This window comes from Vigna umbellata, chromosome 2 (genome assembly GCF_029865625.1).
Source record: "Vigna umbellata cultivar VRB3 chromosome 2, Vumbellata_1.0, whole genome shotgun sequence".
Classification (NCBI taxonomy): domain Eukaryota; kingdom Viridiplantae; phylum Streptophyta; class Magnoliopsida; order Fabales; family Fabaceae; genus Vigna; species Vigna umbellata.
The window spans coordinates 23,407,181-23,434,467 of NC_142166.1; the positions used below are offsets into that span (position 1 = coordinate 23,407,181).

At 36.7% G+C, this 27,287-nt stretch overlaps 1 protein-coding gene across 2 annotated transcripts; it reads right to left on the bottom strand.

Annotated features, from left to right (window-relative positions):
- Positions 1–11,573: 11,573 nt before the first annotated feature.
- Positions 11,574–14,741, bottom strand: UBC27 (ubiquitin-conjugating enzyme 27). Of its 2 annotated transcripts, none has more exons than XM_088106454.1 (6): positions 14,634–14,741; positions 14,106–14,290; positions 13,912–13,960; positions 12,598–12,757; positions 12,338–12,427; positions 11,574–11,932 (listed from the first exon to the last, which is right to left on the bottom strand). In XM_088106454.1, the coding sequence occupies exons 2-6, from the start codon at positions 14,281–14,283 to the stop codon at positions 11,819–11,821; spliced, it is 591 nt and encodes a 196-aa protein (XP_087962580.1). In that variant the 5' UTR covers positions 14,284–14,290; positions 14,634–14,741; the 3' UTR covers positions 11,574–11,818. The 2 variants fall into 2 exon arrangements, with proteins under 2 accessions (XP_087962580.1, XP_087962579.1); XM_088106453.1 differs by lacking the exon at positions 14,634–14,741 and adding an exon at positions 14,515–14,632.
- Between the last annotated feature and the right edge of the window lie 12,546 nt (positions 14,742–27,287).

A 27,287-nucleotide genomic window follows, 5' to 3' on the forward strand; every position in this document is an offset into this window, starting at 1 on the left:
AATGACTTACAACCTTTGGATACAAAATTTGAACCAGTTGACCACGAGATTTACCAATAACTCCGTACAGATTGAAAACACAAAGTATAATTAATATGACTATATTTATCATAAAAGTTGAAGGTGAACATTAAATTCAAGGTCATTTTTGGAGAAACACTTACCCTTGAAGCATGGTTCTCAAGTCATTTTTCATCTTCCTGTGCAACGAACAAAACCATATAATTTTACATTGTTTGGGAATGATGACCATTAGCTGCCAGTGCGACCTATCACGAAGGACAAATAATTATTTAACTAATTAAGGAAACTATAATAATGAACTGACCACATATAACAACACCTACCCCTTAATGTATGGCACAAGGTATACGTCTCTTTTTGACTCATCCATCCATGTTTGCAAATAATGTTGTCTGTTTTGAAGTGTGTTACCAGACGGTTGAATGGTCTGAGGTTCAACAAATCCGTACATGGAAGACCGACCTTGGTCTACAACGATTGTGTCCATGTACCTAAAACAACAAAGTTAAGTTGTTAGAAACTATAACAATGTAAATAAAAGTAATATGAAAGACCAAATTGACTATCTTACATGCCCTACAGTTGAATGATGGAAATATTCAACATCCTATCTCCCCCAATCACCTCCAATGCATCAGAGAATGTGATATAAACTGGCACATGTGGGGGAAGACCAAATACTCTCAAATCCCAATATAGTTCTAATGATGCTTTCTTCAATCTGGGTAATTTTGTCATTAGCTTTGATAGAGGATCATCCTCCGCTTCAGCCATCTCATCATCTTCATGTATGACTGTATCATGAATTGGTTGCTTCTGAGGACGTGTGAACTGAAGATAAGAATTTACGTCAAAGAGTTATCAACAATTATTTGAAGAATAAACATAGAAATACTAAGGAAAAAGACATTATACCTGTGGAGTAGCGATGTGTGACATGATCAATGCTCTAGGCCAGGCAATAAATGATCCTATGGCCTCCCCCACAAAGTTAATTTCTGGAGTGGGTACAGGCACCTAAGCCTGGGGATCCCGAACCTCGTCAATGGTCACACGCACGTGCTGGGGTAATATGGCAACACCATGAATAGTCTGTCCTCCCTCAAACACTCGTCCGACAGCCACAATGCGTGGGGGATCCCCATCAACCAACAGCTCATATTGACCGTTATACTGAGTGGGGTCTACAGTAGAGCATGATCCTCTAGTGCTAACACGAGGTGCTGTGGGAGTTTCAGCGGCCCCCATGTTGCCTTGCGTCATGGAATGCATCTTTTCTTCAAGCGCTCTTTGTATTTCTTTTTGTTCTTGTAGCTGCTCCATGAATCGTTGCTCCATTGATCTCATGCTTTGGTTGAGTCTTTCCTCCCACTGAAGATCCATCTGCCTCAGTGTCTCCTGACTCATTGATGGGGGGGTTTTCTGTGTAGGGCCAAAGTAATCACGAAGACCAATCGCCCCAGGAACTCCACGTACACGTCCTGGGGGCCTTCCAATGACCGTTAGAATGTCGTCCCTACCTTGGCCAGTAAATGTGCCCTGAGTCTGCTGCTCAACCAACTCATCCTGCACATAAACAAACCAAGTTACTTAGAAGACATGCTGCAATAGATACACAATCAAAGAACTGCTTATAATTTGAACTTACAATTCTCTGTGAGATCAAGGCAGCTGAGGAAGATGTCATGTTCCCATCAGATTTAGTCCGAGCAGCCTTCCACAGCGCGTACCTAGCAGGTGCAGGTGCTAGGTCCGGCGACTCAAGTCCCAAGGCATCCGCTCTAGACTTTCTCAGTTTCTTCTTCAGTTTTGCATAACCACCTCGTGATAACAAGTGGGGTGCATCGTTTAACCTTTGTCTTTCTTGGGCGGCTAACCTTTTATCCTGTGAAACCATGTATATAAATAAGTGTAAAATCATAAAAACTCAATGAAAGACGATGTTAAGAAACATACCTTCCATTCCTCAAACTCTCTAGTTACACGAAACTGCATCCAATCCTCCTCTGTGAATGTATATTGCTGACAGGGATTTTCATGTTGTCTGTCTCCAAAGACATATAGTCGTGTCAGCCTTGTCTTGAAATCCTTCCATCTTATCGCTATATGCGATAACACTTTCTTTCTAATTTGTATTGTGTTTGGAATATCAAAATGTTGCTCTTTAAAACAAAAAAACATGTTATTCCAATAAAAAACAAAATATCAACCTATTAATTAATTGTTTTTTTCCCAAATGCCTTCGTTGTGATCACTACGAATTGCCTGCATGACATCGGCAACGTCATCAACTGGGTCTTCAGTGGATCTAGATGCAACAGATGTTGTCTCAAGTATTTCAAGAGAATCGTCATCATCATGTCCATGCATGTTTTTTCCTTCTAAAACCACTGACCATTTTTTATTCGTTGGATCATTTACATAGAATATTTGTCTTGCTTGACTAGCCATGATAAATGGTTCATCTGTGTAATTCATCTTGTTCAAGTCTACCAATGTGAAACCAAGGTCATCTATAATGACACCATAATTTATATCAACCCATTTACACTTGAAAACTGGGACTCTAAAAGTGACGTAATCAACTTCCCATATTTCTTGTATTATTCCAAAATAACTGATGGATGTTGTGATTGGATTTTTGTCTTTAGAACTAGCAAAGTGCACAGCCTCAGCTTGTAGTGTGACGCCACTATTTTGAACTCTGCTTTTGTCATCTTCTACCTTTGTCTGAAAAGAAATATTGTTTATATAGTACCCATGAGATAACCTCAATAAAGTTTCAGAAACATGTGGAGTTGCATAAATCTTTTTCTTAAACCATTGCAAGAAGGTTTTCACATGTTCATTAAGATGCCATTTTTCACTCATTTTTGGGTTTGCTGCCTTTATTTCATTAACGTGGTCAGAAATGTAAGGAATCACGTCAACAGTGTTGTTTAAGACGTACAAATGAGCTTGGTCAATTTCTTTTCTGCTAACACTTTGAATTCTCACACCTCGAACACCCTTACCTTCACATTTTCCTTCATGTCCGCTCTTGGAAAGACCGACGGGTTCACAAGATGGCATATAACTTGAACAAAATTCAATGGCTTCTTCTGCAACGTATCGCTATATGATTGAAGCTTCTGGTCTATACTGATTCTTGACATATCCCTTTAAGATCTTCATGTATCTTTCAACTGGGTACATCCACCTTAAGAAGACCAGCCCACATATTCGAATTTCTCTGACTAGATGAACAATCAAATGTACCATGATGTCAAAAAAGGAAGGTGGAAAATACATCTCCAATTTTAGTAGTCTTATTCCCTCATTTTCCAATTCATCTAAACCTCGAGGGTCAACAACTTTCTTGCAAATGGCATTAAAGAAAAAACTCAGACGTGTCAAAATACCCCTAACAGAATGAGGTAATATGCCTTGAATAACAACAGGTAACAATTGTTGCATCAATACATGACAATCGTGAGACTTTAAACCAACTAGCTTTAAGTCTTGCATAGACACAAGGTTACTAATATTTGAAGAATAACCTTGCGGAACCTTCACACTTCTTAAACAGTTAAAAAAACTTTGTTTTTCTTTTTTGGAAAGTGTGTGACAGGGTGGGGCAGATAAGTGCGTCTTCCTATTATCTGTGGATGTAACTCAGATCGGATTCCCATGTCAGCCAAATCTTGTCTTGCTTTTATTCCGTCTTTGCTCTTTCCTTTAACGTTTAATAAAGTTCCGATGACACTATCACAAACATTTTTTTCAACGTGCATCACATCAATACAATGTCTAACATCAAGTTCACACCAATATGGAAGCTTAAAAAATATTGATCGTTTCTTCCAAATGTTCTTTGTAGAGGTACTTTTGTGATGTTTTCCAAACACAATGTCAATGTATTTGACTTCGTTGTACACCTGTTCACCATTCCAGGGTCTGCACACAACCTCATCCTCAGCACTTCCATTAAATGATTTTTTCAATCTACGATAAGGATGATTACGAGGAAGAAATTTTCGATGTCTTGTATATACCGTCTTCTGACCATGCTTCAACTGAAGGTAACTAGTGTTTTCTTCACATATGGGACATGCAAAATGACCTTTAACACTATAACCGCTCAAGTTTCCATACGCTGGGAAATCATTTATAGTGCAAAACAACATTGCACGCAAACGGAACTGTTCCTGAACATGTGAATCAAACACGTCAACCCCTTCTTCCCACAATAATTTCAAATCATCAATTAAAGGTGCTAAGTAAACATCAATGTCATTTCCAGGTTGTCTAGGACCCGATATCATCATGGACAACATCACATATTTTCTTTTCATGCACAACAAGGGAGAAAGATTGTAAATCATCAACATAACTGGCCACGAACTGTGTTTGGTACTTAAGTTTCCATAAGGATTCATACCATCAGTTGCAAGTGCAAGCCTTAAGTTTCTTGGATCTGCACCAAATTCAGGGAATTTGTCATCAATCTTTTTCCATTGTGGTGAATCAGCAGGGTGTCAAAGAAGATTATCGCACTTTCTTTCGTCAGAGTGCCATTTCAGGTTCTTTGCATCTTCTTTAACAGAGAACATATGTTTGAACCTAGGTATTATAAGCAAATACCACATCACCTTAGCAGGTGCACCATCATTACCTTCATTACCAGTGGTGATGGAAGAAGGATCCAGCTGATTCTGGTGCAAGATGGAATCAACAGAACTTCTTCTAGGAGCTTCTGGAATTTGAACTGGAAAGAAGGATGAGCATCATTTGGTTGCAGCGGAAAGAGATGAAATATGATGATGATGACCAGAGGAAGAATGGATGATTCGGTGATAAGAAACTGATGAAGCTGTGATGGAGAAAATGGAATGAAGGCAGAGATTTGGGTGCTGAATGGGATGCAGATTGGTGGAGATTTGCTAGTAATGGAGCCTAGCTAGGGAGAGAGGCTAGAGGAAACTCTCAAGCTCTCTCTTGGTGACCTTCAACAAGAAGAAAGTTCTGGACAGCATCAACAGAAAACAGAATTGGAATAAAAATGGATGAAATAGCTTAGCTCTTGGTGCGTGGACGACCTAAGCTCTGATACCACTTGATGGAAGAAGGATCCAGCTGATTCTGGTGCAAGATGGAATCAACAGAACTTCTTCTAGGAGCTTCTGGAATTTGAACTGGAAAGAAGGATGAGCATCATTTGGTTGCAGCGGAAAGAGATGAAATATGATGATGATGACCAGAGGAAGAATGGATGATTCGGTGATAAGAAACTGATGAAGCTGTGATGGAGAAAATGGAATGAAGGCAGAGATTTGGGTGCTGAATGGGATGCAGATTGGTGGAGATTTGCTAGTAATGGAGCCTAGCTAGGGAGAGAGGCTAGAGGAAACTCTCAAGCTCTCTCTTGGTGACCTTCAACAAGAAGAAAGTTCTGGACAGCATCAACAGAAAACAATTCTTCATTCAAATCAAAGGTCGGTTACAACCAATGGAGCAATGTATTTAAAGGAGAAACCAAGCTCCTGGTTCACGTCTACAACGTTAACTATGATGCAAGGGCCAGCTGTGCAAGTGGAAAGAAAACGTGAGTGGCTACGTGGCCTATCAAACAAGAAGCTGGTGAAGAAACGTGAGTGGCAACTGGTGCATTTGTTGACGCTGGGCGCAAACCCTCATCTGCTGAGCACTAGGCTTTCTTCAACTTCAACCAAGCTGCTGGTTGGAATGTGACTCATGTGGGCTTCCAAAGCAGCTTACTATGGATCCAAGTGAAGATTCCAACATTCCTCTAAGTGAAGATTTGGCTTGCTTCTTCATTCTTGATGTTTCCTTGTTTCTTGATTTATCAAGTTTCTTGGCTAGTTGATCCATGATCTCCTAGCTTTATTAGACCCTACAAAACACATATAAACATATTAAAGAGAATCCTACTAAGACTTAGAGAAAGAAAATTAAGAATGAGTCTTTAACAATCCATCTTCACTTCCCTTTCTTAGCCTTAGCTTAAGTTGATACTCCTTTGAATGGAATGAACATCACATATTTTCTTTTCATGCACAACAAGGGAGAAAGATTGTAAATCATCAACATAACTGGCCACGAACTGTGTTTGGTACTTAAGTTTCCATAAGGATTCATACCATCAGTTGCAAGTGCAAGCCTTAAGTTTCTTGGATCTGCACCAAATTCAGGGAATTTGTCATCAATCTTTTTCCATTGTGGTGAATCAGCAGGGTGTCAAAGAAGATTATCGCACTTTCTTTCGTCAGAGTGCCATTTCAGGTTCTTTGCATCTTCTTTAACAGAGAACATATGTTTGAACCTAGGTATTATAAGCAAATACCACATCACCTTAGCAGGTGCACCATCATTACCTTCATTACCAGTGGCTCTGTCAGATTTCCTTTTAAAACGGGATAAACCACATGTTGGACAATACTTTAGCGAAGCAAACTCCTTTGTGTACAAAACACAATCATTAGGACAAGCATGTATCTTTTGATATTCAAGACCCATTGGACATAAAAATTTTTTGGCCTCGTAATTACGAATAGGTAGAGTATTATTTTCTGGAAGCATCTCCTTCAACAACTCCAACAACTCGGTGAAACTTTTATCGGTCCATCCATTCGTTGCTTTTAAACTAAACAACTTTAAAGTTGAAGACAGACGTGTAAAGTTCGAGCATCCTTGGAACAACGGTTGCTCTAAATCATTAATAAGAGAATCATACAAATTAGCTCTTCCAAAATTATCTTCACCGACATCACGTATCATGTCCTCTAAATGGTCACTCATCCATTCTTTCACATAATCCGTTCCTCGTGACGTGGTAGGCTGGTCCAGTACTTCTCCATGCCAAGTCCAAACGGTATAAGTCCTCATTATGCCGTACATGAATAGATGGTCACGCACATTGCCTAAGTCTTGCCGTATTTGATTAAGACAACGAACACAAGGACAAAAATATGTCCCGTTGACAGACTTAGCATTTTGTTCAACGTATTGCAAGAACTTTGAAACACCCTTATCATATTCTTCACTGATGCGACGTTCGTTCATCCAACTTCGATCCATACTATGTTCATAAAATCATCAGTTGAAGTTTTTTAACTCTCACAAGGTTAGGCCCTACCCATTCAAAAAAATTAATTTTCATAATTTGCTAAGACATGTGCATTGAAGTCTACATCATAAAATTGATAAGATTTCGGCAGCATTTCGCATTGGTCTCCGAAATACACAAAATGAGAGTAGTCAACGATGACCACAATCAAATATGCATCCGGAGAACAACACAAATACTGAATCGAAATTTTATCAATCTTATCCATAAACTCCAATTGACATGTTATTGCAAATTATGAAAATTAATTTTCTCAAACTGTCCAATCGGACAATTCAAAATTTAACACAAACGATTAAAAGATTAATCGTTTGTGTTAAATTTCAAACGGGAACTAAGTGTCACTCAATGATTTGATACTTATATACTAACATATCACAATTATAATAACATAACTAATACATGCATATTCAAAAGCCAATAACACATGCATACCTTAGAGTAAAAAACATGCATACACAAAACCTAATAACATGCATACAAAAAATCTTTATCAACGAACAAGCTAACCTGAAAAGTAGATTCCAAATGAAAGGGAGGGAAATCGAGGAGGGAACGACCTAAAATGTAGCCCAAAAACAGTAAAAGAAGTCGCCCAAGAACACGCAAGAGACTGCACCAAAATGCACCGAAAACGATTTTTAATCGGTTCAAATCAAAGATATTTCATCACAGGGCAATGTAATCGGATTGAAAGTAAATTTAAACGGTCCAAAAGAGAGAAAACGCACCTGGAAAAGCAATGCCGCAGAGAGAGTTCACGGGGAAGACGATGAACAGTGAGCGCAACTGCTCGCGGGTTCGCATCTTAGTATTAATATTATTAGACGTCCGGTACTCTGGGGCCCCGATGTTTATAATATTATAGACGTCGGGGACGTCACTAATATGACGTCTTTGGGGATTTAAAATTGATATTCGCGGGGGGTTTTAGACATCCGTGGAAGGGGCCCGGACGTCTATAGACGTCCGTCCCCTCCCACAATGGAGAAGATGAACGCAGCGAGAGAAAACGCGTAACTAGCGAACGCGAACGAAGCAAAAACTCAAACGAAAACGAAAAAGAAAGTGAGGCTCGCATTTTGAGTGGTGGGGGTTTAAAGGAGCTTTTGGCCCCCTCAAGATCTGATGTCTAATTGGTAAAAAAAACCCATTTTGGGGCTACTTTGGGGATATTTTTGTAGCTTATTGACGTCTGGGAAGGGGATCCGACGTCTAATACACATTAGACGTCGACCCCTGCTATGTTCGACGTCTAATGTCTGCAAAAGTGACATTTCAATTCTGATTTTTCAGTTTCTGGCAGAAGATTTGACGTCTGATCTAGGGGGCACCGACGTTTATTTTCGGACCTTTTTGACGTCTGATCTGGGGGGCCAACGTCTAAAGAAGGATTTGACGTCTGATTTGTGGGCCCGACGTCTATGTCGTAAAAAAAGTTAATATCGGCGCTTAAAACGAGATATTTTCGAACCTTTTGACGTTTGATCTGGGGGGGCCGACGTCTAAAGAAGGATTTGACGTCTGATTTGGGGGCGTCGACGTCTAAAGGAGGATTTGACGTCTGACCTTGGAGGAACCAACTTCTATAATGACATTTTATTTACAAAAATGCCATCGGTCATTTTTTACGTTCGATTTTCGGTGGTCAGACGTTATATGCATGACATTAAAGGTCGTTTTTGCACTGGTGATAAGCACCCTATTCCTAGGTTGGATGAAATGTTGGATAAGTTGCATAGGGCTAACATCTTCACCCAGATTGATCTTAAAAGTGGTTACCATCAAATAAGAGTTAAAGAAAGATATGAATTGAAAACTCCTTTCAAGATCAAGTTTGGTTTGTGTGAATGGTTTGCCATGCCTTTGGTTTGACTAATGCCCTTGTACCTTCATGAGGTTTATGAACCATGACTTAAAGGAATGCATACGAAGGTTCATTGTAGTCTGTTTGATGATATTTTAATCTATAGAAAAGGTCTTACTGACCATCTTGGCCATCTTAGGCAAGTTTTGATTCTTCTAAGAGAACATCACCTGTCTCCAACTTTGATAAATGTACCTTTTGTTAAGATGATGTCATTTTTCTTGGATTCAAGGATGGGAAGGAAGGAGTACATGTTAATCCTGAGAAGATAAAAGTTATCCAAGAGTGGCCCATGCCTAAGATAGTAGGAGAACTGAGAAGTTTCCATGGTCTAGCTAGTTTCTAGATTAGTAGAAAACTTCTCCACCATAGCTACTCTTCTCAATGAGTTTGGCAAGAAAGATGTACCTTTTGTTTGGGGTAAAAAGCAAGAGCTTTCTTTTGAGACCTTGAAAACTAAGTTAACTCATGCACTCATTCTAGTGTTGCCTGACTTTTTCCAAAGCTTCTGAACTAGAATGTGATGTTTTGGGAGTAGGAATAGAAGCTGTATTGATTAAAGGAGGATACCATATGACATATTTTAGTGAAAAACTTAGGGGCCCTACCTTAAACTATCCTACCTATGATAAAGAGTTATTATATGCTCTCATTTGTGCCCTCAAAACGTGGGAACATTACTTGCTGACTTGAGAGTTTATCATACACACCAATCATGACTCTTTTAAGTACTTGAGAAGGCAAGGGAAGCTAAACAAGAGGCATGCAAAATGGGTGGAATACTTGGAGCAATTTCTTTATGTGATCAAGCACAAGAAGGGGAGTATTAATGTTGTGGCCGATGCATTATGTAAGAGGCATACATTATTAGTTTCCTTAGGAAAAAAAATTTTAGGTTTTGATGACATTAAGGAATTGTATGAAAATGATGAAACATTTGAATCCACTTATGCATCTTGTCTTAAGAAGCCTTATCACAGATTCTATCTTTCTGAGGAATACCTTTTTAACAAAGGAAGACTTTATATTCCTCAAGGATCCATTAGAAAGTTTCTTATAAAAGAAAGTCATGAAGGAGGTCTCATGGGCCATCATGGAGTTCACAAAACTCTTACTCTTTTGAAAAGCAAATTTTATTGACCACACATGAGAATAGATGTCCAAAAGCATTGTTCTATATGTATTGAATGTTTACAAGCCATGTTTAAAGTAATGTCTCATGGACTCTACACACCTCTTCCTATAGCTAGTACCCCGTAAGAGGATATAAGCATGGATTTTGTATAAGGGTTACCAAGAACTCAAAAGGGTTATGACTCTAACTTTGTGGTAGTAGACCACTTTAGTAAAATGGCTCACTTTATACCTTGTCAAGGTAGATGATAATAACTACATTGCAAGACTTTTCTTCAAAGAAGTGGTTAGATTGTATGGTTTTCTCAAGATCATAGTGTTTGATAGAAATATTAAGTTCCTTAGTCATTTTTGGAAAATCTTATGAAAAAACTAGAAACAAAACTTTTATTTGTTATCACATGTCACCCTCGAACTGATGGACAAGATAATTAACACGTTTCAATTCATAGTTTTTTAATTTATTTTAATTCTTTTGTAAACAAATTTTTTGTCAACATGTGACTTTATGACACTTAATACCACTTGGTAAAACCGTATTGTTGTACTTCTATTTAAATTGAAAACAAATTTATTATTTATTAAAATTAACTTTTAAACCTATTAGATTATTATTATTATTATTATATATAATAAAAACTGATTTTTTAAATTATTTTCATTTTAAATTTTAATATTTTTAAGCCATACAAATATTTAATCTATATTTCATTTTATTTTAAATCCAACATTATTTTGTTATTTAACATATCAATATTAATATATTTATTAAATAAATTTAAATTCAATTTACAAAACAAGAGTAAGAATTTTATACATGCCACTTATAAAGATTAAAACTAATTAATTTAAAGGAAATATAATAATATTATTAAAGTTTGTTTAAAAATGTTTTCAAAATATTTAATAAAAGATTAGTTTTAATTTAAATATAAATATAACATTTATATAAATAATAAATAAATTTAATGTCAATTAAAAGAAAAATAACATTACTTTATTAAAAAAATTAAAATTAAATTGAATCAAAAACATATATAATATAAAGACTACATTAAATAAAAACAATAATATTAATATTATCACATGTTACACCACAAAACAACAAACAACATAAAGATAATGACATTATCACATTTTACACCACAAAAACAACACGTGAACAACCAAAAAAATTGAAAAAAATATAAAATTAAATTAAAAGATTAAAAAAAGTAATAAACAAAAACATTTCAAATAAGAATATAATTGAATCAATATTTTAAAATTTAAAACTCAATTGAAACAAAAAGTTAAATAAAATGTGACTTAAAAGAAAAAGGTATGGTATTGCACCTTAGCCCCAGTTTAAAAGAAAAAGATCTAATTCTGAAATCCCAACGATGCCAAGTCTTGTTTCAAAGTAATAAAATAACTCGTGTATGAAGCAGAAAGCTAGCCAACAAGGCATGTAATTTCACTACTGATATAATCATCAGAAATAGTGGAGAACCGAAGTTTCCAAGGAAAAAAGAAGTCAAAAGTTAAACAAAAGGACTATACGATACGTCAAGTATAGATTTATACGACTCTATATTTAATGAACCTTTTTTGTCTATATGGTTCCATCATCTTATGGCCACATCTCATCCTAAATTTGACCATGACAGAACGCTTCAGAAGATACTTCAAACTTGGTGCAGCAGCAACCTTTCCAGAGCCAAGTTTTCATCACCACCAACAGCTTCCAGAATGTTCCTTACTTGAGCTTCTGGAAATCCCATCTCAACAAATTTCTGTACCTGTGCCAAATTAAAAAGAAACTGCGTTTGTTATAAAATTATCATATATAAGTATTTTTCATAATAGATTCACTAACAATGGATATGAAAATAATTACCTAAGTAGCTTAGATTTCATAATTTTGCATTATCCATGTCAAAAGCACAACAATATTCTCAAACAGGTTATACATGTCAATAAACACTAAAGAACATAATAAAGTCAAGTAGATACATGAATATATATGCTTGTGTAAAACAATATACTAAACGATCAATTTATCCAAAACAAATCCAAGTAAGAAAGTAATACAGAATCTCCTGCATGAACGTTAAGACAATGTCACATAGTGGTCATGACATTTAAAGACGCTCGATTATGTGCATCCATATTCTAAAAGTCAAAAGGGACAGCAAACTTAGTACCTTGTCTTCAATCCCACGTGTTGATGCCTTGGCAAAACTTTCAGTCCAGTAGCGGGCAGTGCTAACAAATGTCTGATAGTTTTCAAGATACTGCATTGTCCATAGACACAGAATTACAATCACAAAAGATGATCTAGCAAAACTAAAATGTTGCATATAATCTTCAACAATATACTGTTCTTAGCATTTTAACACACAGAATACAAGAAGAAGCATTTCACATAAGTAGAGACACAGCTGCACTACAGAATGAGTCATACTTGCTTCGCTACCACAGCATCTTGAGGATCATCGGGCTGAGGGGCAGAGAGAAGTGCTTGCACCGAAAGAAGTGCAGTCTTCAGAGTGAGTGCCGGGCTCCACTGGTCTTTCAAGATGTCCAGGCAAATAGCTCCACTTTGGCTGCTGATATTAGGGTGCCTTCAATGATGAATAGAGACAATAAAATCCACACATTAATCAATCAAAACAACAATTTTCTGATAGTAATGCATTAAATGTTATATTAGCATCGGAAAAGATATAGCTCATTTTATACAGACTGAAAGAAAAAATAAACTCAAGCATCAAAAACTTCAGAAGAAGTCCGAACTCCTGATGTGGGGCTGTTGAAACCTCGAGTCTGCTGTTTGCAACAAAACTTGTGGGAAACTCATTATTCTCCAAATTTGAGAGAACACCAAAACAAGCGAGGTATATATTTTATCAGTTTAATAATCAACGAGAAAACCCCGGGTAAGGGAGGAGGTTTGTGTTAGACTTCGGCAGCCAACACATTAAACTTGTCAATTTACTCAACATAATAACATGAATCACGCACAACAGAAACTAAGCCGATATACACACATGACGAAATAAAGAACTCATCAAATCAAAAGATTGAGAGACAAAAAGTGTCACACTACCATACTCTATCCTATGAAGAGAATCAGCCTATTGAGCTTCTCTAGCGAGTTAACATGAACCTCAACCGGCATCAATGAAAAATCGAATCAGGAAAAATCCTGGCAAAATACCAAATTACAATTATCTCTGTCATTCATTAATATATGACAACACATAGGTCTAGGAAAAAGCTCACCTTCCAATCCAAACCCAAAGCACATTCTTGTATTACATTACAAACTATCAATTTCGCTAACGACAGCCCGCTATCTTCCCTTTTCCATACCCAGAGAGAGTTGCACGTGAATGAAATCAAAAGATTTAAAAATATCAGCTGCTTTAAGGACTCCATGTTCCATACACACATCAAATTTCAGCCCAAAACAGAAGGATTTTTTAAAGTAAGGAGACAGAACAGTAAAGAACCATTATTTTCATACTGAACTACGGTTTTAAACTGCATCACTCTATTGCATTAAAATTATCAATATATCCCAAACAACAAAGTGTAAACTTTCCAAACTAAACCAAAACACACTTTGTCCCCTTTCCCATACCCATATATGGTTGCAGAAATGAAAACAAAATTTAACAATATCAGTTTGGCTAAGGACTCATGCTCCTTACACATCAAATTTTGCGAAAAAAAGAAAGAAAACAGAACAGTAAATAACAATTCATTCTCGTACCAGACTTTGGTCTTGAACTGCATCTTGGGGGGTTCAAACGGGTATCCCTCTGCAACAAAAGCAACGAAACTAATAAAACGCGAAGCCGAAGAAGGAGCCTAACAATTGAGGGGAAATGAAACCCTAGGGTGAGGGAGAAAAAACAATTTAGGGTAATGAAAGAAACAGGCAAAGGGAATAAGAACTTATTCTACCTGGCAATGTGATATCAATCTGAAAAGTGCCTCCATCGTAGGGAGTTCCAACAGGACCCGGAATGGTGCCCATTAACTGAACAAGATCGTCACTTTTCTGACTCACTTTGATGCCCGATCCCTCTGAGTCCTTGCTGCATTCCACCAGCTCCTTCTGCACGCGCGCAAAGTCTATCATCTTTACTCTGTCACCACCAATAACAAAACCCTAGACAGTGAGTCACAGACGGGGAGAACCCAAAAAAACACCTCTTATAGCGGAAAACAAAAATGATCGAAAAGAAGTGTGCGGGGAGAATAAAGGTTATGTGGCTTTTTCACTAGCGAGGGAATGACTGAATGATATATTTTTTCTCTTTTCTTTAACATATACTATATTGTTTTCAGCCGTTACGGAAAACGTCGTTACAATTTCCTTTGCCCTTGCCGGACTGGTGCTGAGTGACGCGTGTTCTCGAAATCTGGTTTGATTTTTGAGTTTTATTTATCATAAAAAAACACGACGCCACTCTGAAATTTGTTACCTACCAACTTTTTGATTCGAACGCCCCGTGTAGTTCCATGGAATTTATGTTCAACACAAGTGCCAAATAATTTCTCAATTTTTGGCAGCTTTATTTGAAACCGTAGTTCTAAAAATCATAATTTGTGTTCAATTTAGTTCTTTTTGCAAACTTAGTTTAAATAGTTAACGGTCAAATGTCTAACTTTCAGTGAATAACATCTTATTTAACTGTTAGAGTGGATAGAAGGCATAGTGAGGTAGATGTGGCCAGTGAGGCCTTCCCACGTGTCAGCTCTTTACCCACCCAAAATTAAGGTTTTAGATTGGGGAAAGAGATCTCATGCGCCTCTTCTCTCTTCTTCCTTGCGATGCAAATTAGGGGTGAATTTGCAGGTATGTGAAGAAGCTTGGTGGTGTTGTGCCTGGCGAGATGGTAGAGAGCTTGATGACAGTGATCCTTGCGGCTGCACATGGTGTCGCGACATGGTTGCGATTGAACGGAGAAGACGAAGATGTTTTGATGCGCGATGATTGGAGGCGCGATGTTGATGCTTCTCGCGTGGTCGCAATTCTGTGTGCAGGTTTTGAACTGGTTACGCGAAGGAGATTGCAACTCTGCAATTTTAGGGTTCGCATGGTGGTGGCGACACTAAGGTCTTGCGGTGTCAGAGCGGCGCAGCGGAATGGTTTACCCGTTCAACAAACCAAGAAGGGGGTGAATTGGTTTCTTATCTCAAATTGTTCTTTTAATAATTCTCTCAAGTAAATATAAAAATTCCTTAAAACCATTTAAAGAAATTAAAGAGTAAGGAAGAGAGAAGATTGCACAAGTAGTTTTTATCCTGGTTCGGATCACAAAGATCCTACATCTAGTTGTTAATCTCAACTGAGAAATTAACACTTCACTAGCACAAACCAACAAACTGTTATAATCACAAAGAAAATAAACAAGTTAAAGGTTAGAACACCTCTCTTGTTACCCCAAGACATGAAAGTCACTTCCCATGTAACCCACAAGGGATGAACACCTCCTCTGAATCATCACAAAGGATGAACACCTCCTCCGAATGTTTCACGAAGGATGATAGGCTTTTAACTCAGCAATAACAACAGCACTCAATCACATTCCCTGTGAAAGTTCTCGCTCTATGCCAACAACAACAACACTTAATTGCGCTCCCTTTGAAAGCTCTTACTCTATGTCAACATGCCAAGTTCTTAAAGCCACAACACAAGGTTTCAACAAACCCTATAACATTTATCACCGCACACTAGAGATAAGATTTTCCGAAATACACTTATTTCGTATTTTGTATTTTTTATTTTAGAATGAGAGTCTCAATCTGATTTATAGAGATCTCACTCAATGATACCTCTAAAAATCCGTTGTCAACCAATTAACATGTGATAATCAATTATCCAATTATGGTAACTAATTATGCATTTAATGAATGCACAACGATAAAAAACTTATTTAAAAATTCTCATTATTGCTCATTATAATCAATTATGGCAAGTCATAATTGATTACTGATAATCGATTATTATAAATTGATAATCAATTATCTTGAGTATAAAATGAGGTTTTCTGATTCAAAAAACATTTTAATGCAATCTAAGGGCAAACAATAAATAGAATCAAAGATACACCACATCCTATACATAAATCTACCAAATTACAAAAGCTTTAATATAAAAACAAGTCTTCATGAAGATCTTCATGTAATAAGAGCACTTGAGACTTGACTTTGAGACATCATCAAAATTGTTGCTCTTCAACTTTATGCTAACAATCTCCCCCTTTTTGATGATGATAAAAAATATTTTGATTTAAAGTTTTTTGTAACCTGTACTGATATGTAACTCATACATAACCTAAAGAAGAGGGATTAGTAGACAAGAGATAAATATAATTAAGCCTTTAAACATATTTCTCCCCCTTTTTGATCATTATTAAAAAGGCACTATGTATGATTAAAAAAAATTTCTCTCCCTAAATATAAGAACTCCCCTTGAATATAAGTCATAAACAAATAAATAAAAATGATCATAAATTAAAGGGAAACAAGTGGCATAATTCAAAACATAGAAAATACAATAAATTTATAATGACCAAAAATAGAGGAAAAACCTTAATAGCGAGTGTTGTTCTTCTAGTTGAGGAGTGTAGTTAAACATTATATACAAGTGGTCTTAGTGCCCCCAGTAATCGATTACCAGGGCATAAAAAGGGCCACACTAGTCTTCCATCTGACCTCACTTGGACGAAAAAACCTAAAGGTACTTTCTTTCCAACAATTCAATGACCTAATGTACTAATTACTACAGGGAATACACCAATTCTCAATGAATGCAATCAACCATTTAAAAGATAAGAGAAAAATTGACCCACAATAGAGCCAAAACCAAGTTGGGGGGTGTTGTTCTTCCAGTTGGGGAGTGTAGTTCAACTTTCTATACAAATGGCCTTGAGGCTCCTGGTAATCGATTACACAATCCATGTAATCGAATACCAAGGCATAAAAAACGCCACATTAGTCTTCCACCTAACCTCACTTGGACGAAACCACCTAAGGGGACTTTTTTTCCAACAAGTGAATAACCTAATGTGCTAATTACTACAGGGAAAACACCCATTCTCAATGAACTCACTCACTCGTCTCAAAACCAAGTTAGGGAGTGTTGTTCTTCCAACTGGGGAGTGCAATTCAAATTTATGTACAAATGGCCTTGAGACCCCTGGTAATCGATTACATGATCCCTATAATCGATTACCAAGGCATTAAAAAGGACACAATGGTCTTCCACCTGACCTCACTTGGACGAAACAACCTAACATGCTAATTACTACAGGGAACACAATCATTCTCAATGAACTCAGTCAACCATTTAAAAAAGGTAAGAATTCCCAATGAACTCACTAACCCATCTAAATCAACAATGTACTCAATAAACTCAATCATCCATCACAAAATGTGCAAAATGTCACAAAAAAAAAAAACAAAGGCAAAGTAAATAAAGTTTGTCAATACTTATTCATCAAAACTTGAATTGTATATAAATAATGTGCCACAAGTACATATTAGCCAACAATACCTTTTGTATTGAAATAATGTGCCACAACCTATAAAAATTTCATACAATCAAAGTCTGTACACAAATTATAATTGAAATCCTATAATAATCCAAATTCTTCCAACACTTGGAATCTTCGCATGTTGTGATTGTCGAGAATCCACTCACATACATATTTTTTCCTAAATCTTTGCAACTCCTCGTGAAATCAAAATAGTGCACTTTAGAAATTAACACAACACGACAATCATCAATTATTTTTACAAATATAGTGTTACCATCTAAATCAACAATGTACTCAATAAACTCAAGCATCCATCACAAAATGTGCAAAATGTCACAAAAAAAAACAAAGGCAAAGTAAATCAAATCTGTCAATACTTATTCATCAAAACTGGAATTGTATTGAAATAATGTGTCACAAGTACATATTAGCCAACAATACCTTTTGTATTGAAATAATGTGTCACAAGCTATAAAAATTTCATACAATCAAAATCTGTACACAAATTATAATTCAAATCCTATAATAATCCAAATTCTTCTAGCACTTGAAATCTTCGCATGTTGTGATTGTCGAGGATCCACTCACATACATATTTTTTTCCTAAATCCTTGCAACTCCTCGTGAAATCAAAATATTGCACTTTAGAAATTAACACAACATGACAATCATCAATTATTTTCACAAATGTAGTGTTACTTACATTCGTATATTCAGGCATGCTTTTGCCATTTTCTTTCTCCTCACCATCCTACAATTCAATTGCTTTCAACAAAATAACAACACAATCAAATCTGAAAAAATGAAACCAAAACATAGATTACTTTTGACAAGATACATCAATGATAGGACCAAATATTTAAACACAATGCTAGTAAAAATTTCGTGTTTGGTTGGAGTGGGATATTCACTTGTTGAATTGTCAAAGGTGCAATCCTCCCTTCGGGTTTATTCAACAACATACCAAAATTTGTTTTTAGGATTTTGTGTCTGCAAAGTACAAATAACAAAAACAAGTTAAACGCATTAAGCAGTGAATGGCATGAACAATTTTTTTTTGAAACACCTTGATGGAAGACCATCTAAGACGCACATTGGACCTCTTACTAGAGCCATGGTAAAGAGGATTCAAGAGGAAGAAGGACCATATACTATTTTGCTTCTATGGAAGGTAATTTACATTAATTCTTCTTCCCATAATTAAAAGCACATTTTTTCTTTGTTTTGTAGGATTAATAAAATTGGAGGAAGCAGCTGCCAGCATAGCATTTGAGCACATGAAAAGGGAGACTTGGAGGGAGAAGCTTGCTGGCAAAGCTATCAAAAAAACTCAGCTAGGCCAGCTTTCACGTGTACTGCTGAGTTGGAAAAAGAATTCAGAATTGGTGCTGTTCACGTGTGCTGCTGAGGCATGTTTGGAGCTGAAGCAAATTGGCGCCTTTTTCATTTGCATTTGGATTGAATTTCATTTCAGATTTGAGGCTCTTATTTTCCTATAAATAGGAGACCTCTTCCTTTTGTAGTTACTTTAGAGCTATGCCCAAATGCTGAGAAATATATTTCAGTCTTGCATTCTGCTCTTGAGTCAAAATTGCTTGCAATTTCTTCATTTTCTCTCAAGCTTCCTTCCATTATATGAAGGCTTTCTGAGCTGAGAGGCTTCACTCATTCTACCTTGCTTCATTCAAACACCTCCATCAACATTTACTCCATCAAGTCCGCTGCACACCAACACACTTACCACACCTCTGATCTGGGAGCTTCAGGCCACTGGATTCCTCTGGAATTTGGCTCCATCAAGTGGTATCCAGAGCTTAGGTTCTCCACGCACCAAGGAGCTAAGCATTTCTTCTCATTCTGCAATTTAATTCTGCTGAATTCCATCTCTGTTTCTGTTTTTTGTTTCTGTTTCTGTTTTCTATTTCTGTTTCAGTTTTAATTCTGCTTCTATAATTCTGTTCCAGCCTTTAATTCTGTGTTCTTACAGTGTATTATGTCCATTTTTCATTTTAAACGGTGAATCATTTCTTGTTTGAGTCAATTCCAGCTTTGAACTTTAAATTCTGTTTTGTCTAAAGTCCTGTGCAAACTACTGTTGCTGTTTTAACATTGTCACTGTTTTGAAATTGTTTCTATTGAGTTCTGTGCTTACCAGTGCTATACAAGCTGTTTGTTACCATTAGAGGCAGTGATGAGTTGATCTAGCCTTGGTAATATAGGCTGAAGCATCCAATAAGCCAAACTGGTTGTAAAATTCTGTTAAAATCTGATGCAGAATTTTGTTTGCTGCTCTAAATCATCAAATCTGTTTTCAGCTGGTTTTGATTGATTCTAAAGCTTGATACAACATTGTTTAGTGTTGTTGAATGATGCTAAGAGTGTAGCCAACCATAACAAGCAATGAAATGCAATTTGCATAGCTTGGTTGTGCATAGACACTAGTCATTTGTTATTTCAGATTTAAATTTGGTTTATCATCGTGCCAATTTTCATTGCATAGTTTAATCTGAGTTTGGTCATGCTAAGCATCTTTAATTCCAGCTTAGATCTGTGTATTCACATTGCCTAGAGTCTTTTCCTTGCTGATCCAAACTTTGATTCCATAAAACTGAATTTGGTTGGTTATTTTGGTGCCATTTACTGCATAAGTGGTACAGCAGTAGGGATTTTCGAAAATCTGCTGTTTCTTTGCTGTTTTATAGCTTGAACAAGTCTTAATTGATGGTTCAAAGTTGCTAGTACTGTTCATTTGGTCAAAACATGACTTATATGCAAATTTGCATTTGAAACCATCAATTTTTGAGTGAAAATGGAAGTGAAACAATGATTTCGAATTATAGGCAGTTTCTAAGTTGTTTTAAGGTCTGAACATGTTCAAATTCATCATTAAAAATTGTTGAAACTGTCCAAACAAAGATTGAAACACTTCCATATAGTTTTGGATCTCAAACCACCAAAATTCAGTTAATTTTTTTGGTGCAGTTCTGTTTTTCCAGCTGCTGTTTGGTAATTTTGATAAAAAAAATTCATTACTGGATTGTGAAAAAGCTGGTTCCATGATTAAAAATGAAATAGATGACTCAAAGAAGTAATATCAAGTGAAAAAAAAGCTGTTGGAACTGTGCAATCCAGATTACAGGCCCTGAAAAATCAAAATTCAAAAATCTGAAAGTCATTGGGGCATTTTATCAAACAGTTTTGAAAATTATCAAACAGTTTGCATTTGGAATCATTTCTGAACTGTGTTTGCGTTTTTTTTTTGCTTTCTTAATCTGTTCTAGCACCTTTGGTAGGTTCCTTTTGTGTACTTGCTGTTTTTCCATACCTAGTTCATTTGTTTACCACATTTTTGGCTTCCAAAATTGTCAATTATTGCTGGAAATTGGTGTGGAAAACTGGTGCAGAATGGTAAATCTAGCTTGGTTTGTTTGAGTGGATTTAAGGTACTGTGACAGCTGTTGTGAAGCATCCAGTTGCAGAAACCTTTACTTATAATGGTAGCATACTAGGAAGTGAGGGGAAAGCTGAAATGAAAAGCAATTAGGAGCTCTTGAGTAGATGCAACTCTGCTGTCCAGCAGCTGCAGAATACATTCCAGCAGCATAATTTGCCACCAGAATTGGAACAACTTGCATACTGTTTTTGAGATACACTTGGCAGCAGCTGAAGATTGAAGTCCACACTATTTTTACACATTTAATTGAGCTTGTTTGAGTACTCATATCACGGAATCTTGTAGTTTTTTTTTTATATTTCTGTTGTTGTGCCAAGTGACTTGGGAAAATGCTTTTGAAGCAATTCCAAGCTCACAATTGAACATTGTAATAGTCCAATTTCGTTTTCTTTAGTGTGAAAGTGTGTCAAGGGCTCCAAGTGTCACTTGCACTTTCACTTAGGGCCGTCTAGCATTTACATTCTTGCATCTTTATTGCTTTCCTTAAATGTCTTGAGTAATCCTTTTGTTTTTAGGTCTCCGTGGTATTTAGGATAGCATAGCATATAGTAAACCTTTCTTTGGTTTGTAGGTTCATAACATTTAAAAAGAATTTGAAGAATTTCTACTTAGAAACTAAAGTAAAGGAACATTCTAAGGAAACTCTGGCTAAGGAAGAACTTGGTTTCTAAGCTTGTCCATTTGTGACTCACCTCTTCTTCCTGGGAGCTACTTAGAAACATCTTTTACTTCTAGAATCTCTTTAGAAATTTTTCACCAAAAACAAAGAAAGCTTGTGAAAATCTTTTCACTCATTACTTGTCAAATATTTTGAAAACTTTGTGAAAACCTTTTCCTTTGACAAGAATGAGTCAATCAAGTGTGCAAGGAAGTTTGAAACCCAATAGTGAAATGTCTTTAAGGGAAGAATTTGAGCAAAGATTTGAACAAAGGGATAAAGAGATTAGTGAGCTCAAAGATATGATTAGTCAACTTTTGATTAATCAAGATAAAAAGAAAGAGAGGTCTTCCCATAGGAGAAGAGAAGAATCATCATCTTCTCCAAGTGAAATTGAGCAAAATAGTAGTCATCACAATGATGACCACTACCAAATGCCTCCTAGAAGACAACATAGAGTTAGAGAGCATTATCCAAGAGAGCCTAAGATTTATCTTCCTTCCTTCCATGGAAAAGATGATGTAGAAGAATACCTAGAGTGGGAAATGAAAGTTGAGCAATTGTTTGAGTGCCACCAAATAGATGATGAAAGGAGAGTCACCATGGCTTCTCTAAGCTTTCAAGGTTATGCCTTAATTTGGTGGACAGCCTTAGTCAAGGACCATAGGCTAAGACACTTACCTCCCATTAGGTATTGGAATGAAATGAGAGCTGCCTTGAGGAGGAGGCATGTACCAGCCTATTATGATAGGGAGATAATGGATAAACTCCATAAACTCCAACAAAGGAACATGAGTGTTGAGGAATATAGACAAAAAATGGAGTTACTCATGTTGAGAGCTGGGATAAGAGAAGAACCTAGGATAACAATAGCTAGGTTTCAAAGTGGACTTAACTATGACATAAGAGATAGGGTTGAACTTATACCCTACAATGATCTCAATGAGTTAGTCCAACTTTGTGTGAGGGTAGAGCAACAACTAAAGAGGAAAAGCTCCACCAAGAAAGATTACCCTCATAGTTCTCACCATAAGAAAGAGTATAAGAGGGAGGGTAGTCAAACCAAGCCAAGATATGAAGAAAGAGAGAGAGAGAGAGGAAAAGAAAAAGTCAAAGAACCTTCAAGAGATCATAAGAGTAAGGAGACTAAGTGCTTTAGATGTGGGGAAAAAGGGCACTATGCATCTGAGTGCCGCAATAGAAGGTCAACTTACATCCTTGAGCATGAGAGTGAAAGTGAGGGTTCTTCATATAGTGAGTCTGAGACATCCACTTCTGAAGAAGAAGAAGCTTTACCTTGTGATGGTGACTTACTTATGGTAAGGAGACTCCTGGAAAGTAAACATGTAGAATTAGAACAGTCACAAAGAGAGAACCTATTCCACACAAGATGCAAAGTTTTAGAAAAGACATGTTCAATGATAGTGGATAGTGGCTCTTGTTGCAACTGTTGTAGTTCTAGAATGGTAGAGAAGCTTGGCTTAACCACTACTCCTCATCCTAAACCTTACAAACTTCAATGGATCAAAGAGGATGATGGAATAGTAGTTAAAGAACAAGTAAGTGTACCTATTTCCATTGGCAAATATGAAGATCAAATTGTTTGTGATATAGTACCAATGGAAGCAGGGCACATATTACTTGGAAGACCTTGGCAATATGATAAACAAGCTTTACATGATGGAGTCACCAACAAAATCACCATTCAACACAAGGGAAAGAAAATTATTTTGTGTCCTCTTACACCTTCACAAGTAAGAGAGGACCAAATAATTCTTAAGAAGAAGTTGGATGGAGAAAAGAAAAAAGAAAATAGGAAAGAAAGAAAGAATTTGGTAACCCATGCCTCAGCCCATGAAGTTGTCCAACCTCAAACCTTGAATATTTCCAAACATCTTTTTCTTGGACAACCTCATTTCCTTCTTTATTGCAAAGAGCCATTTGTTTCAATCACTCATGAACTTGGTTCTCTACCAAAGGGGTTGCAAAAACTTTTAAAGGAATTTGATGATATATTTCCCAAAGAGGTACCAAGTGGATTACCACCTTTGAGGGGAATAGAACATCAAATAGATTTGGTGCCTGGGGCAAGCCTACCTAATAGGCCAGCCTATAGAACCAACCCTATGGAAACAAAAGAAATAGAGAAACAAGTTAATGACTTGTTGAACAAAGGGTGGATCCAAAAGAGTTTAAGTCCCTGTGTTGTGCCTGTGTTGTTGGTCCCTAAAAAGGATGGGTCTTGGAGAATGTGTACAGATTGTAGGGCCATCAACAACATAACTGTCAAGTATAGGCATCCCATTCCTAGGTTAGATGACATGTTGGATGAATTACATGGAGCAAATCTCTTCACCAAAATTGATCTTAAAAGTGGATACCATCAAATAAGAATTCATGAAGGAGATGAATGGAAAACTGCTTTCAAGACCAAGTTTGGTTTGTACGAATGGTTAGTCATGCCCTTTGGCTTGACCAATGCTCCAAGTACATTCATGAGATTAATGAATCATGTGCTTAGGGAATGCATAGGCAGATTTGTAGTGGTCTACTTTGATGATATCTTAATCTATAGTCAAGGCCTTCAAGAACATCTTAACCATGTCAGAAAAGTCTTGCTTCTTCTTAGAGAACATCATCTCTTTGCCAACTTTGACAAATGTACTTTTTGTCAAGAAAGTGTGATTTTCCTTGGATTCAAAGTGGGAAAAGAAGGTGTACATGTTAATCCAGAGAAGATCAAGGCTATACAAGAATGGCCAACCCCTAAAAATGTAGGAGAGGTGAGAAGTTTTCATGGGTTAGCAAGTTTTTATAGAAGATTTGTGAAAGACTTCTCCACCATAGCTGCTCCTTTAAATGAGCTAGTCAAGAAAGATATGCCTTTTATTTGGGGTGATAAGCAAGAGTTGTCTTTTGAGACTTTGAAACACAAGTTAACACATGCACCTATTCTAGTTTTGCCTGATTTTTCCAAAGCCTTTGAACTAGAATGTGATGCATCTGGGGTAGGAATAGGAGCTGTTTTAATACAAGGAGGACATCCCGTAGCTTACTTTAGTGAAAAACTTAGGGGGCCTACCTTAAACTATCCTACCTATGACAAAGAGTTGTATGCCCTCATTAGAGCTTTGAAAACTTGGGAGCATTACTTGGTAACTAGAGAATTCATCATACACACTGACCATGAATCTCTCAAGTACATTAAAGGGCAAGCAAAGCTAAACAAAAGACATGCAAAGTGGGTGGAATATCTTGAGCAATTTCCCTATGTCATCAAACACAAAAAGGGGAGTACTAATGTTGTTGCGGATGCTTTATCTAGAAGACATGCATTATTAGTAACCCTAGGATCTCAAATATTAGGATTTGATGACATAAAAGAGTTATATGAAAATGATGAAACATTTGCATCCACTTATTCATCATGTCTTAAGAAGCCTTTTGATGGATTCTATCTTTCTGAGGGGTATCTTTTTAATAAAGGAAAACTTTGTATACCCCAAGGATCCATTAGAAAATTTCTTATCAAAGAGAGTCATGGCGGAGGACTCATGGGCCATCATGGAGTTGATAAAACTCTAAACATTTTGAAAAGTAAATTTTATTGGCCACACATGAGAATAGATGTTCAAAGGCATTGTTCTAAATGTATAGCTTGTTTACAAGCCAAGTCCAAAATTATGCCTCATGGACTCTATACACCTCTTCCTATAGCTAATACCCCTTGGGAGGACATAAGCATGGACTTTGTCTTAGGATTGCCAAGAACTCAAAGGGGGTATGATTCTATATTTGTGGTAGTAGATCGTTTTAGTAAAATGGCTCATTTTATACCCTGCCACAAAGTAGATGATGCTAGCTATATCTCTAGACTCTTCTTTAAGGAAATAGTGAGATTGCATGGCTTACCCAAAACTATAGTGTCTGATAGAGATGTGAAGTTTCTAAGCCATTTTTGGAAAACTTTATGGGAAAAGCTTGGAACTAAACTTCTATTCTCTACTACATGTCACCCACAAACTGATGGGCAAACTGAAGTAGTAAATAGATCTTTATCTACACTATTAAGGGTAATATTAAGGGGTAATAACAAATCTTGGGATGAACATCTACCTCACATTGAATTTGCTTATAATAGAGTAGTCCACAAGACTACTAATCTTTCTCCTTTTGAGGTTGTTTATGGTTTTAACCCTATCACACCTCTTGATTTACTACCTCTTCCAGAATCATCTTCTCTTCTTCATAAAGAAGGTGCTTCTAAAGCGGAGTTTATCAAGAGGTTACATGAGAAAGTCAAAATCCAAATTGGAAAACAAACTCAAAAATATGCAGAATACAACAACAAAGGGAGAAAGAAAATAGTTTTTGAAAAAGGAGACCTAGTTTGGCTTCATTTGAGAAAGGAAAGATTTCCCTCTCAAAGGAAATCCAAACTTAGTCCAAGAGGAGATGGTCCATTCAAGGTGGTCAAAAGGATAAATGATAATGCATACATATTAGACCTTCCTGAAAGTTATGGTGTCAGTCCTACTTTTAACATCTGCGATTTAATTCCTTTCACAGGAGATGATCAATAGGATGAAGCAGATCTGAGGACAGATCTTTTTCAAGAGGGAGGGTCTGATGGAAGACCATCTAAGACGCACATTGGACCTCTTACTAGAGCCATGGCAAAGAGGATTCAAGAGGAAGAAGGACCATATACTATTTTGCTTCTATGGAAGGTAATTTACATTAATCCTTCTTCCCATAATTAAAAGCACATTTTTTCTTTGTTTTGTAGGATTAATAAAATTGGAGGAAGCAGCTGCCAGCATAGCATTTGAGCACATGAAAAGGGAGACTTGGAGGGAGAAGCTTGCTGGCAAAGCTATCAAAAAAACTCAGCTAGGCCAGCTTTCACGTGTACTGCTGAGTTGGAAAAAGAATTCAGAATTGGTGCTGTTCACGTGTGCTGCTGAGGCATGTTTGGAGCTGAAGCAAATTGGCGCCTTTTTCATTTGCATTTGGATTGAATTTCATTTCAGATTTGAGGCTCTTATTTTCCTATAAATAGGAGACCTCTTCCTTTTGTAGTTACTTTAGAGCTATGCCCAAATGCTGAGAAATATATTCCAGTCTTGCATTCTGCTCTTGAGTCAAAATTACTTGCAATTTCTTCATTTTCTCTCAAGCTTCCTTCCATTATATGAAGGCTTTCTGAGCTGAGAGGCTTCACTCATTCTACCTTGCTTCATTCAAACACCTCCATCAACATTTACTCCATCAAGTCCGCTGCACACCAACACACTTACCACACCTCTGATCTGGGAGCTTCAGGCCACTGGATTCCTCTGGAATTTGGCTCCATCACACCTATTCTAAAACATATAATGTTGTTGTCAATCCCTTTACACAATTTGTAATTGATGCCTAGTGAGTCAATGACAAATAACTCTAATGTATGAACCTTCACTACATAGCACCACCAATCGCCACAT